A 14,985-nucleotide genomic window follows, 5' to 3' on the forward strand; every position below is an offset into this window, starting at 1 on the left:
CCAGCACCACCCCAACATCAACTTATGTGAAAATGGTGCGTTTCTATGTTTTGTCGTAAAAAAGATAGATCATTGGTGTGCATCGTCTGATTTTGACCAATTGTAAGTGGGCATTGCCTACTAATTGGTCGATGTCATTGGAAACAAATATCTTTCTCAATGTTTTTATCCCCACAAAACATAGAAATGTGCCATTTTCACATACAGTATGTTGGGGTGGTGCTGGAGATGAAGTTGAACAATTGTGAAATTTCTCTTTAATGTGCTGCAGAATCTTTAATAACAATATATGAGCAATATTTGATACCATCAGATACTACATGTCCTTCAAATTAGTGGATTCAGCTATTTCAGCCGCACCTGTTGCTGACAGGTGTATAAAATTGAGCACACAGCCAAGCAATCTCAATAGAGAAACATTGGCAGTAGAATGGCCCATACTGAAGAGCTCAGTGACTTTCAACGTAGCACCGTCATAAGATGCCCCCTTTCCAACAAGTCAGTTCGTCAAATTTCTGCCCTGCTAGAGATTCCCCAGTCAACTGAAAGTTCTGTCATTGTGAAGTGGAAACATCTAAGAGCAGCAACGACTCAGCCGCGAAATGATAGGCCACACAAGCTCACAGAACGGGACCACCGAGTGCTGAAGCACGTAGTGCGTAAAATTTGTCTGTTGGTTACAACACTCACTATGGTTTAAACTGCCTCTGGAATCAACATCCACACAAGACCTGTTTGTCGGGAGCTTCATGAAGTGGGTTTCCGTGGCCGAGCTGCCGCACACAAGCCTAAGAACACCATGTGCAATGCCAGGCATCGGCTAAAGTGGTGTAAAGTTCTCCTTCAATAGACACTGGAGCAGTGGAAACGCGTTCTCTGGAGTGATTCATCACGCTTCACTAACTGGTCGTCCGACGGACGAATCTGGATTTGGCGGATGCCAGGAGAACACTACTTGCTGAATGCGTAGTGACAATTGTAAAGTTTGGTGGATAAATAATTGTCTGAGGCTGTTATTCATGGTTCGGACTAGACCCCTTAGATCCAGTGAAGGGAAATCTTAATGCTAGAGCATGCAATGACATTCTACACTTCTGTGCTTCCAACCATGTGGCAACAGTTTGGGGAGGGGACTTTTCTGTTTCAGCATGAAAATGCACAAAGCGAGGGCCATACAGAAATGGTTTGTTGAGATCGGTGTGGAAGAACTTGACTGGCCTGCACTGAGCTCTGACCTTAACGCTATCAATTGTCTTTTGGATGAATTGGAACACCAACTGCGAGCCAGGCCAAATCACCCAACATCAGTGCCTGACTTTACGAAGGCTTTTGTGGCTGAATGGAAGCAGGTCCCTGCAGCAATGTTCAAACATCTAGTGGAAAGCCTTCCCAGGAGAGTGGAGGCTGTTATAGCAGCAAAGGGCTGACCAACTCCATATTAATGCCCATTTTGGAATGAGATTTTCAACGAGCAGGTGTCCACCATACTCATGGCCATGTAGTGTACCGGTATATAGTAGAGAATACAATAATTAGCTACAGTAGCATTAACACTCTCTCTCTCCTCTACTTGTAGCTCTATCGAGGCTCTACAGAAGGGGGCGTGTGTGAGCCGCCCCAGAGCCGAGGAGATCTACCGCTGCCTACGCTACTCCTGTGACACCACCTTGATGACTACAAACACACCCGGGAAGAACAACCTTTAGCCAGCCATCACTGCTTAAATCTCCATTGACACTGATCTAAGGTCAGGGTGGCCCTTTTCCCTCCTAATGGTTACTGGTTAGGATTTTGGGAGAGTATACCGATCCTAGATCTGTGCCTCAAGGACAATTTACAATCTTGCTCTTAAACAGGACCTCTAATGGCATCATGGCCTTTGATTGTGTTCATTAGTCACCAAATGGAATAAAGAATACTAAATAAGGGATGGTCGACCTGGACTTCGCCTTCATTCCCCATTACAAAATGAGTATTTCTTGCACATTTGAAATAAGACTTGACTTGATAACGGACACTAAGGTGAATGTACGGTATGATGAATGCAAGTTGTAAGTACTCGCTCCCTCCTATGTAAAATGTATAAGTGCATTTCTGTTTTGTTGAACAAATATTTTCAGTTATTACAATTTCTGTTCAAATAATGGAGTAATATCTTTGTGTTCATATTTTGTAAATATAAGGTTTGGATTGCAGGAATAAAAATTCAGAAATTTTCTGTAACAAAATCAAATTCACAATGAAATCAGGGATATTTGTTTATTATTCGTTTAAGGTCAATTGATTCAGTCAAAACACATTGACAGATATTATCGCCCAAGAATACAAAATGTCTGTCTCGTCTCTTCGCATTGCTGAGTCTGGCTGAACCACAAGGGTTCACCCTTTCATTACATAAAGAAGACATAACGACAGAGTAGAACACGTCATTGGTCTTTCCCACATAAAAACATTTGACACTCTGGGGCGAACATGCACTATGGAGTCATATACTGTACCTTCTGAAAGTATTCACACCCCTGGACTTTTTCCACATTTTGTGGGGTTACAGCCTGCAATTTAAATGGATTACATTTAGATGTGTCACTGATCTACAGACAATACCCCATAATGTCAGAGGAATTCTATTTTTTGAGATGTCTACAAATTAATAAAACATTTAAGCTGAAATGTCTTGTCAATAAGTATTCAACCATTTTGCTATGGCAAGCCTCAATAAGTTCAGGATAAAAAATGTGCTTAAGTTGCATGGACTCACTCTGTGTGCAATAATCGTGTTTAACTTGATTTTTAAATGAGTACCCCATCTTTGGGGGTACAAATATCTGTAAGTTCCCTTAGTAGAGCAGTGAATTTCAAGCACAGATTCCACCACAAAGACCAGGACGTTTTCCAATAGTTTGCAAAGGGCACAGATTGCTAGATGGCAACAAAAAAAAGCAGACATTGAATATCCCTTTGAACATGAAGTTATTAATTACACTTTGGATGGTGTATCAATACACCCAGTCACTACAAAGATACAGGCACCCTTCCTAACTCAGCTGCCAGAGGAAGGAAACTTCCCAATAGGTGCCCTTTTTGAGGCTTTGGAAAACCTCCCTGGTCTTTTTGGTTGAATCTGTTTGAAATTCACTGCTCAACTGAGGGACCTTACAGATAATTGTACACTTGAGGTGTAGTTGTCATAAATAAAAAATGTATTATTGCACACAGCGATTCCATCCAACTTGTGACTTGCTAAGCACATGTTTACTACTTATTAACTTAGGCTTGCCATAAAAGGGGTTGTGAATAATTGACTCAATACATTTGTTTTTCATTCATTAGAAAAAAAAATCTAAAAACATAATTCCGCTTTCACGTTTTGGGGTATTGTGTGTGTGACAAATCAAAATTCAGTCAATTTCTCAGGGCGGCAGGTAGCCTAGCAGTTGAGTCAGTAACCAAAATGTCGCTGGTTCGACCTAGAATAAAATATACACATTCTTTGACCTAGGTTGCCTTCAAAAGCCATGTCTGCCTGTTCTAGAGCAGTGACTGTTCCCTTCAGTTTGAGTTGCCTATACTAGATGGATATAGGTTGACATTTTGTGAAATAGCACAGTTAAATGGAAATCAAACTGGATGGACATCAGAAAGAGGAAAAACATGTAAGATGTATAAACTGAAGGTTTCTTAGTTTACTCCAATTGGGGGATTGATGGTGGTGTTTGCGGGGGAAATAAAGTATAATCTTAAAAATGTATATATATATATATTTACCAAAAATATGGGGGATTGGAAATGCAGACAATTACATTGATGGACGCAACAAACTTTCTGCAATAGTAAGCTGATCACCCCTTAAAGATACTGTGAGTGCTAAGGCTTAGGCCAGGATTTAATCCGATCTGGCGCCGTTGGCAATGCACCTTTTCAAAAAGGCAAATGTTCCAACGTTCACTGTAAACGCGTTGCTGCACAGCTCGGCTTAGTCGGAAATTAAATTGAAATGGTGCATAGCCGACAAAGCACAATCGTATTGCATCCTGAGCTTTGGCAGACATACTTTCTTGAAAAGACATGACAAAGACAACTCCTATTAGATAGGTTTTTATTCAGCCATTTCTTTTTCCACATATTGCTTTGGTTGCAAGACATTAAGACCTATAAAAGAACAAACATTACACGTACAAAAGAAAAGTTACTTGCCCTTTTCAAGCACTTGAGCCCTTCTGGACTCTGGCTCTGATTGGACATATGCCATCCAACCTGTACAGTACAACAAATGTTGATGGTTTTCTGTAACAGTAAAACATAGGAAGCAGCATTCCATATAGTTGAGTTGCCCTTGTCTACGATCACACTTAGATTGTGCCATAAAAGAAATAAGACGAGAAAGCACTCACTCCAATTCACAGTATAAATACATCATACAGTACGTTACTCTGTACAAGCAGTGTCATCCAGCATATAGAAACGAGTCATTAGTTATTGGGAAATGCATGCCCGTGCAATTCAATTTGATATCCAGTGTAGGTAGTTTAACCTCTCCAGTGAAAGGATGCAATATCCTTAAGATATGTTTACATACATATACTTGTAGGATAATTTCTCAAATCATGACATGTACATCATTCAATATTAAGTTGGTATGTAACAATCAGGCTGATTTAATTCGCTACATTTTCTAGGGACTGTGCTGCCTCATACAATATAATGCTACTGTAAAAAACTACTTATTTCACTGTGCAATATGGTCGTGCCATTTCATACTTAACACTGCAATAATTTCAGCACATTTGTTAATGCCGAGTGTTTCAGTAAAATAAACAAATAAGGTGCCACCTTTACAAGGTCTGGGACATGATTGACTTGATGCCCCTGAGTGTTTAAATAAGGATTATCAAAAAGAACTAAGAGTTGTGTAAATCAGGAACCAGTTTGTGCAGACGTCGCAGCCAACTCTAATGTCCAATGGCTTTCCAAAATGGTTACTCAAGATACTCTTCACCCGTGGGCCCAAGGCTCCGTTCACACTGCTCGCCGTAAAAATCTATGCAAGGAAGTCATTTCATTGGTCCTAGCCAGCAGAATCATTGATTAGAACAAATGAAATGGCTTCCTTTCTGGCATAGTTTTTTCCCTGCAAGCAATGTGAACGGACCCTTACGGATTCCAAACTATGTACTCGAAAATAGGACTCCAGAGTTAGTCTTTTCATCGGAAAGCTTTACTTGTGTATACAGTACAGCATATGTACATATTTTCAGACATACATACATATAAGCAGGGTTGGGTAGGTTAATCTGTTAATTACTAGTTTACATGTAAAATTCTAAATCAGTCATTTAACTTTTGGATTCCTCAAACTTTACTTTGTTACTTTCCCCTTATGATTAGAAGACAAAAATGAATATTACCAATTGAATGACATCTATTGCAGGATAAATCAATGTTAAGGGCTGGCCATAATGGATGATGCATTTTAATGACAAAGTCTATAGGCATCTGCTAGCAGATACCCATAGACTTCCAGTCATTGGCTCGCGAAACTACCTCCCAACTTCCTTCATACTGGACACGGAAATAAGAATGGTATCCGGGGAAGTAGATCAAATCTTTAAGTATCCCTTTAAACTTGCTGATTTGAATGTCAGGAGAAAATGGAAAGGAGTCCGATTTCCCCGGCACCAAACATCCTTTCTGAATTCAAAAGTATCAAATCTGATTACAATAATTTTGCTGGTAACGGATAAGTTTGTTGTTACATGTAATCCGTTACTCCAACCCTGCAATATAAATATACTAAGCTGTGCATAAATACATGTATACGGGTGTTTTGTTTGTAACCAGGATGACCAGTTCAGTAATGAGTACTTTTTCAGTGTGATTGCTTTCTTCCCCCAGTGACAAATTAATTCACCCAAAAAACAATAAAAAAAAAGAGGCTGCTCTGTAGAAAACCAAGGGTCAAAAAGGGACACGTAAATATTTACAACCGAAGTTTTCCAATCTTAAAATACATTGTATAAAAATATCCTTTGTCGAGTGGTCAAGTCACTCAGGTCTCAGCAGCTTAACTGGTGCACTGTGGGACCACCTCCACTCCAGTCAGGGTCACCAGAGCAGAAGCACCATCTTCCACAGGTCACAGGCTTGAGGGCTGGGCCTGCTGTGGGCTCGCAGTGAGTGAGGAGTGGGCGGGTAGGGGCTCGCAGTCTGTGATGCCGCCCTCGTCGTTCCGCATGTACATGAGGAACAGAGTCACGGTGGCAAAGGTTGTGGCATTGACTGGGAATGCCCGAAGCAGTGTGGAGGTGAGGCCACGCGTGAACACCCGCCAGCCCTCCCGCTTCATGCTCTGACGCATGCAGTCTGCAATGCCGTTGTACTTGTTGTGGCCACCCACGCCGTCCGCCTGGAGCCGCGATTTTATGACGTCCACGGGGTAGGTGGAGATCCACGAGGCGATGCCCGACATGCCGCCGGCAAACAGCAACTTGAGGATCATGTAGGGGTCGTCGGGCTCGCAGCCCAAGTGGCGCGTCAGGACATCGTAGGTCAAGAAGTAGATCCCAAAGCCCGGCGTCTCACGGACCAGCGTGGTCACCATTCCCCGGTTGATTCCGCAGAAGCCCTCCTTCCGGTAGATGCGCACCAGGCAGTCCAGTGAGTTCTTGTACAACTTCTGCTTGGACTTCCTCTCGCCCAAGCCCTGCAGCTGCATCCGTGTCTTGGCCAGCTCCATAGGGCAGCAAATGATGCTCTGCAATGCCCCCGCCGATGCCCCAGCCAGGAACTGGTTGAGCGGTGTGTCGTGGCCCAGCCTGCGCATGGCGTTGCCCTGGACACCGAACACGATGGCGTTGATGAAGGTCAGGCCCATCATGGGGGAGCCGATGCCTTTGTAGAGCCCTGTCATCTGTGGCCACACAGCAGAAAGAGGGACCAAAGTAATAAGGTAATACAGCTGAATAACTGGGAATAAACAGTAGTTTTGGATAAAGGTATCTGCTTCATGGCATATTTATTATTATTTAACCAAATCACACTTTCACTACAATAAATGCTGTTCTCAAGGCCAGGCTCTTTATAAAGCAATGGTATAATGCTAATGTGCTGTATATGCTGCTATTCTACACCTTTAATGATGATCTAGCTTAACACTAATACTCCACCATTGGGGGAATTCCTAATCACGAGGAAAAACAGGTTCAGGCAGCCCAGCAGAATCTACCCCATTAAAACCTGGCGCAACTCCCAACCTGCGCGAGTGATAAGGCGGTTCTCTTAATTTAGCCGCGCAGCAGGCACAACGCTCCGATTAACCCTGGCTACTGATATCTCTCCCAACCTCCTCCCTCCAGACTGGCTGATAGGCTCTCTGCTAGGCTGACGCACAAGACTGTAACGAGAGACACTTGAGTAGAGCCCTGTTCTAACCAATGGTACAACTGTAGTTGGCACTGCAGAGAGCACATGGCAATGCAGAGCCAACCACCTTGAAACGGATTCATTCGAATATGAAAAGATTTCACCACTGGCGACTTCCCACACACTTAAAAAAAAAAAGTGTTTCCCCCACTATAGCAGTCTCAAACGTCCAGCCCGTAGGCCACATCAGGTGTTCTACAGACTTGGTACTGTGAGGAACTTTAGTCGGTCATGGTGGTGGTCGATACTCACCGACTCTTGTCGTACGATAGACTGGAAGCAGTGATACGTGCCGCGGTACAGAGGTCTGTCCACACTCTGAACTTGGAGTCGTACCTAAAATAAAATGGACACCTCAATGTTTGTAAAAAAAAAAGAAGCACAAAGACAATACTGACACATTTAATAATACAAAACACAAAAGGAAAAGGGACAATACATGAAAAAGTTACTATTGGCAAATGTAGTGTACGAAGGTATGGGATTTGGGTGGGGGTGGTGAAATGATATAACATAAGTATTCTGTGCTTGTACATCTGGAGAATAATTTTTACAAAACATGGGTGAGAAACAGAAGACCTTGACCGTACTTACGAGCTAGGTCACACATCCGTGCAGAGGTAGATTATCCCTCATCTACAACAAAGTGACACTTATGCTGTTAAAGACAGCCCTTCCCATTCAGGGATAAAAATCAACATGGTGTCCCTCTCTCGGTGCCTTCGTATTCCAACTAGTAAAAAGTGTATGAATACACATCTTGGGAAAAAGGTGTAAAGTACAAATATCCTGATACGGGTTGTAACTTGTTGCTTAGAGATTGAGTACACATTCGAAGATTCAGTGTCGGCAAATTACAGCTCTTAGACTAATTACATGTATGAAAATACGATGAGGCTTGTACTGACATTTTTATAATAAAACAATTAAGCCTACTGATTCTTAGGTTTCCACAGCTATATAATATACATTTCATGAGGCTATTTTGAGCCCAAATAACTTTACTAGAAATTACCTTAAGGAACAAAGTCCATGTTTACAAAATACTTTGCCCTCTGCCTTGACATGTCCCTCCGTCAACCAACCCAGTGTCAATTCTTGGAGGATTTCAACCCACCTATTCCAAAAAAAATGTCTCAATGTCTCCAAGTTTCACCATAATTGTAAAGCCCTAGTTACTTCAACAAATGTATATCTGAAGATTATTTCGTTCATGTGATTTATTTACATCTGCCCCTCATTTTAAAGGTCAACCCTGTTATGTGAACTGTCGTTTTAATATGGGTTTCTCAAAAGAAACATTGAACATCAAAGTATATTCATAGTGTAAAAGCAGGTGAGCTGGTTCTATGCCTTATGGGCATTTTCTAGTGTTTTGTGGGGGAACACTGAGCAGGTCAAGCATAACGTTAATCCTGTTACCCATAGACAGAAATGTTTTAGCAATCACTTTTTTTGTGAAGCTTGCATTCAATTTCCACTCTCTGTTGCACACAAGCTTCCGGTACCTGTCCCGAGGGGATTTATGGCTGATTTAAGATAAGTCAACCCGGTTTACTTTATTTGGCACATAATAGGCACTTACTATAGTAATTTTCATTTAACATCTTGAGATGGGGGAAAAGTGTTTGAAGTTTAGAATGTGTTTTTTATGACCAAGTAAACAAAATAAAAATTGAATAGTCGTGCAGATCAACACTTTTTAAAAGCACAATCTAGGATTCAAACAATAACTAAGCATTTTCCCCACCACTTTATTTGGTAAATAACTGAGGAATGGGGCAGGAGAACAATTTTACCACTCAAAAACATATGCATAAGGAATCTCACACATAGATGCAAAGACTGAACAGCAATGAGATAATAGTAGTTTTAACCATGTTTTGAAACGATACAGTGATTGCTTACAAATAATAAACCAAGGTTATATTTCCGGTTCTGATAGGGTAAGACCAATGCTCATGAGGAATTTCTAAGTTACATTAAAGAATCAATGGCTACAGTTGAAGTCGGACTTTTACATACACTTAGGTTGGAGTCATTAAAACTTGTTTTTCAACCACTCCACAAATTCCTTGTTAACAAACTATAGTTTTTGCAAGTCGGTTAGGACATCTACATTGTGCATGACAAGTAATTTTTCCAACAATTGTTTACAGACAGATTATTTCACTTATAATTCACTGGATCACAATTGCAGGTCAGAAGTTTACATAAACTAAGTTGACTGTGCCTTTAAACAGCTTGGAAAATTCCAGAAAATGTCATGGCTTTAGAAGATTCTGATAGGCTAATTGACATCATTTGAGTCAATTGGAGGTGTACCTGTGGATGTTTTTCAAGGTCTACTTTCAAACTCAGTGCGTCTTTGCTTGACATCATGGGAAAATCAAAAGAAATCAGACAAAACCTCAGACAAAAAAATAGTAAACCTCCACAGTCTGGTTCATCCTTGGGAGCAATTTCCAAACGCCTGAAGGAAGGTACCACGTTCATCTGTACAAACAATAGTACGCAAGTATAAACACCATGAACACGCAGCCATCATACCGCTCAGGAAGGAGACGCGTTCTGTCTCCTAGAGATGAACGTTCTTTGATGCGACAAGTGCAAATCAATCACAGAACAACAGCAAAGGACCTTGTGAAGATGCTGGAGAAAATGGGTACAAATCTATATCCACAGTAAAAACGAGTCCTATAATCGACATAACCTGAAAGGCCGCTCAGCAAGGATGAAGCCACTGCTCTAAAACCACCATAAAAAAGCCAGACTACGGTTTGCAACTGCACATGGGGAGAAAGATCGTACTTTTTGGAGAAATGTGCTCTGGTCTGATGAAACAAAAATAGAACTGTTTCTCCATAATGGCCATCATTATGTTTGGAGGAAAAAGGGAGAGACTTGCAAGCCAAAGAACACCATCCCAACCATGAAGCACAGGGATGGCAGCATCATGTTGTGGGGGTGCTTTGCTGCAGGAGGGACTGGTGCATTTCACATAATAGATGGCATCATGAGGATGGAAAATTATGTGGATATATTAATGCAACATCTCAAGACATCAGTCAGGAAGTTCAAGTTTGATCACAAATGGGTCTTCCAAATGGACAATGACCCCAAGCATACTTCCAAAGTTGTGGCAAAATGGCTTAAGGAAAACAAAGTCAAGGTATTGGAGTGGCCATCACAAAGCCCTGACTTCAATCCTATAGAAAATTTGCGGGCAGAACTGAAAAAGCGTGTGCGAGCAAGGAGGCCTGTAAACCTGACTCAGTTACACCAGCTCTGTCAGGAGGAATGGGACAAAATTCACCCAATTTATTGTGGGAAGCTTGTGGAAGGCTACCTGAAACATTTGACCCAAGTAAAACAATTAAAGGCAATGCTACCAAATACTAATTAAGGGTTGTAAACTTCTGACCCTCTGGGAATGTGATGAAAGAAATAAAAGCTGAAATAATTAATTCTCTACTATTATTCTGACATTTCACATTCTTAACATAAAGTAGTGATAATAACTGACCTAAGACAGGGAATTTTTACTAGGATTAAATGTATTTGGCGAAGGTATGGCAACTTCCGACTTCAACTGTATATATATTAACTTAAGTCCAAAAATGCATGGACCAATCCCAGATTGACCCTTTTAATAGACTGCATTTAATTAAATTAATATCAAACAGGCACCAGCTCACATCAACAACTCTCCAATCCATTAACATAGAACAACATCACCAACTCTCCCACAGACACGTGTCATTGACAATGGGATATACATAAGGTTATTCTTGAAAGTTGAGGAGGGCGTGATGCAAAGTAGCCTAGTGGTTAGAGCGTTGGAAAGATTGCAAGTTCGAATCCCCGAGCTGACAAGTTACAAATCTGTCGTTCTGCCGCTGAACAAGGCAGTTAACCCACTGTTCCTAGGCTGTCATTGAAAGTAAGAATTTGTTCTTATCCGACTTTCCTTGTTTAATAAATGTAAAATAAAAACATTGGATTCATGCGATACAGAACCCTAAATGTATCTCATAATAATTTTTGGGGTAGCGGGAACAGTATTTCCATTGTCACTAGGTCAGAAAACAGCCAAAATACCCACGTTTGTGTGGTCTGGGAAAAAAAGTGCTGTTTATTATTTGTAAGTAGTAGCCGAGAAAACGTGGTTCTTAAAATGTTTTGATTGGAAAACAGCATGCATAACCCATTTAATTCTCTATCAAACGCTGTTGGTCATTTGTTATTCAAACTCGCCCTTTCGACGAGGCTTAATAAATCCCACGGTAGCGAAGAAAAATAAACACGTGCCAGGCATTTGCCAGTGAGAAAACATAAACCCACCTTTACAGTATCAAAAGGATGGCCAACCAAAACACCTGCAGCACCTGAAAATGACAAAGATCTGTTAGTAAGCACTTGCTTGTTGGAAGCAGTTGATTTCTGCTAAGTAATGTAGGCTATACTAAGTTAAAGCCATGTGAAACTGATACGAAAAACAAACCCTTAATTGCAAAACAGGATAGCATAGAGTGGTGAATAACACTACAGTAGAGAGCATGGAGATGCATTCAACTGCTTATCAGTCTTTAATTTAAATTGCAACCACTGTGAGGTATTGTTGCAACAGTGGCGGGTGTATGTTTGAATATCAAGTGCATCACACACAAGAACAAACAGTCTTATCTGGACTGCCATCAACAGTTGTTCACTGTACCCTTGTCCTTGACATTATTGCTAGAGAGAGGAAAACGCAATACTGTCTGACACCACCTGTGTGTGTCACAGGACTAAACCTGCCTAGGGCAGTTTCAGATTAGAGTACATTAGTCTGACCCTCACTTGCAAGACATTATCTGTAGCTGAGACATTATCACAATAATGCTCAACGATATAGGTTATTAATCAATAACTTTGTCTGTCTGGCTAACCGGACAACATTCATATAATTTGAGATGGAGGTAGGGTTAAAGGCAATTATACATATTTGTAGGAAGTCAAGAAAATATCTTCCTGTGTAGAATAATTTTAATGTAATTTAGCCAGACATGTCCTATTTCACAACGCCTCTATGGTCTAGTTTAATCTTGTGTTGGGGGGGGGGGGGGTCTGAAAAATCTGAAGATTGTGAAGTGAACTAACGTAACGTACATTCACCAGTTTTCACCATGTGAAGTTGGTGCTTGAGGGACTGCCCATTGTACCACTCCCAACTATGAGCACATAGTTTTGATTGAAATTAATGTAACGTTAATTGTTTGGTTGTGAGATAATTAAAAGGTTATCAACCAGATATATTCTATAGCTAAGAAACCAACAGGTTTAGCCAGCTAAGTACATGTAATATGGCGAGTTAAACAACAATGGGGGCAAGAAAGTGCTAGACTAGTGGACAAGACGCTCACAGTACTCAGTATTTTTCCATTCTTTGTTGGTAAACTTGCGCCATCACTAGGCACATTTCTGCATTAGCAAACTAACATAGCGAACCACGAATCATTAAGTAAATTCAAAACTATTCCAACGCGACGCATTTGGCAAACCCTTTCCATGACTCGGTGCTGCTGCCACGTAGCAATCATTGAAGCAATATATCCAAGGGTGTGCTTGCTAGCTGGCTATAGTTTAACTTACCTCCTATGCATCCTGCCGCAAAGTCCAATGTAAAGTCCATTCCCTCAGTCTTTGAATTAATCAAAAGATTGCTAGCGGTCAGTGAGCCTGTATTTCTTCTTCGTAGCACAAGGGGCTAGCCAATTCAAAGGTCTGGCTTGGTGCAATCTTGCAATGCTTCAAGCTAGCCGAATAATTTAGCTAGCTATCAGTTTCCACCTGTAGTTTGATGGCTGCATCTGTAACGTTAGCTATCTGCTAGTTGAATTGCTCGCCCGATCAAGTCTCCTCTTGATATAGAACAGTTAGCGAAGTGCTGTTGGTGATATCACTGGCTTCCCAAGCGAGCTCGTGAATAAGCTAGATAAGTAGCTTAGTGTGCATGCTTTAATTTAATAATTGAATTGAGGCTCTCCCAGTTACCATACTTCCACCGGCTGTGTCTTCTATTTCTGTATATCGTGTGAAGTTCAAAGCCCATTTTGAGGAAGCATTTAGCCCAATCGGATTACTGTGACGAAGACAACACCCCTACCGCCCCCACACTCAGTGACTCGATGTGATTTTGCATGGGGTTCTGTTCAAAAACTGTGATTACAGTACTTTCGAGTCCAAACAACTGATTTATGATCAGCTCTCCCCAACCTAGTCTAACTAACCGTTTACCTTTAGTATAGGTTAAGGGTCAAATATGGTACATTGTTGCCCAAGACACATTCAAGATTGCAACGTTTATAGCATGTTAGACATTCTGAAAAACACTCACTGTATGGTCAAACCAAACATTGTATAATCACATTTATTTATAAAACCCTTCTTACATCAGCTGATATCTCAAAGTGCTGTCCAGAAACCCAGCCTAAAACCCAAACAGCAAGCAATGCAGGTGTAGAAGAATTTCATTTTAAGTGGCAAATTACCAACAATGACAAGGCAGCCTACAGAGAGGAGGTAAGGGCCCTTTCGGAGTAGTGCCAGGAAAATAACATCTCCCTCAACAAAACAAATTGTGGACTTCATGAGACAGCAGATGGAGCAAGCCCCTATACACATCTACGGACCGCAGTGGAGAAGGTGAAAAATGTCAAGTCCCTCTGCGAACACATCACTGACAATTTGAAATGGTCAATCCACACAGACAGTGTGGTTAACAGTGCCTCTTCAACCTCAGGAGGCTGAAGAAATGTGTCTTTGCCCAACCGAGCCACGGCCTTTTCACCCTGCTACCATCCAGAAGGCAAGGTCAGTACAGGTCCACCAAAGCCGGGCCCGGGAGACTGAAAAACAGCTCCTATCTCGAGGCCATCAGATTGTTAAATAGCCATCACTAGTCGGCTACCACTCGGTTACTCAACCCTGCACCTTAGAGGCTGCTGCCCTATATAGACATGTAATCAGTGGTCACTTTAATAGTGGAACACTAGTGACTTAGATAATGTTTACATACTGTACTACTTTACTCATTTCATATGTATATACTGTATTCTATTCTACTGTTTTTTAGTCAATGCCACTCCGACATTGCTCGTCCTAATATTTATATATTTCTCAAATTTGATATACCTCACCTCCACTTTAGAAAGTGAGAATATATCATATTATGTGTTTATTGTACTGGGAACACTGATGCGCTATATCCTTGCCTGTTGAGTAACAATTGTACTGTATTATTATCATGGCATATTTGGCATGAGTCCTGCTTTTTGATCCCTCTTTTTTGATACTGTAGTGATTTGGTCAGTGACTCCATGTCATCCACAAACAATCTCTGATTAGTCTTAATTCAGACACAATTAAAACTATATTTATATAATTATTACTATTACGATGTTTGTTGCTGTATGGTTACATTCACACAACAATGTGATTGTTGTGGACTGTCAGATTAATATAATAGTTCGATTAAAACGTTTACATTGTCCCGTCGTAGCTCATCCTCAACTCGCCTACTCC

General features: G+C 41.1%; 2 protein-coding genes across 3 annotated transcripts in view; one reads left to right on the top strand and one right to left on the bottom strand.

Moving 5' to 3' along the window:
• The window catches only part of fancm (FA complementation group M), a 75,872-nt gene extending 73,202 nt beyond the window's left edge, over positions 1-2,670 (top strand). For both annotated transcript variants that reach the window (XM_064954198.1, XM_064954199.1), the window contains exon 23: positions 1,577-2,670. In XM_064954198.1, coding sequence (XP_064810270.1) covers positions 1,577-1,706 — 130 coding nt within the window. In that variant the 3' untranslated portion in view covers positions 1,707-2,670. The remainder of the gene's footprint in view (positions 1-1,576) is intronic.
• A 1,412-nt stretch (positions 2,671-4,082) lies between these two features.
• LOC135526098 (mitochondrial basic amino acids transporter-like) lies at positions 4,083-13,550 on the bottom strand. Its single transcript, XM_064954200.1, has 4 exons — positions 13,054-13,550; positions 11,764-11,807; positions 7,672-7,755; positions 4,083-6,907 (listed from the first exon to the last, which is right to left on the bottom strand). The coding sequence occupies exons 1-4, from the start codon at positions 13,091-13,093 to the stop codon at positions 6,134-6,136; spliced, it is 942 nt and encodes a 313-aa protein (XP_064810272.1). The 5' UTR covers positions 13,094-13,550; the 3' UTR covers positions 4,083-6,133.
• Between the last annotated feature and the right edge of the window lie 1,435 nt (positions 13,551-14,985).

This window comes from Oncorhynchus masou, chromosome 32 (assembly GCF_036934945.1).
Source record: "Oncorhynchus masou masou isolate Uvic2021 chromosome 32, UVic_Omas_1.1, whole genome shotgun sequence".
In the NCBI taxonomy this organism is placed as follows: domain Eukaryota; kingdom Metazoa; phylum Chordata; class Actinopteri; order Salmoniformes; family Salmonidae; genus Oncorhynchus; species Oncorhynchus masou.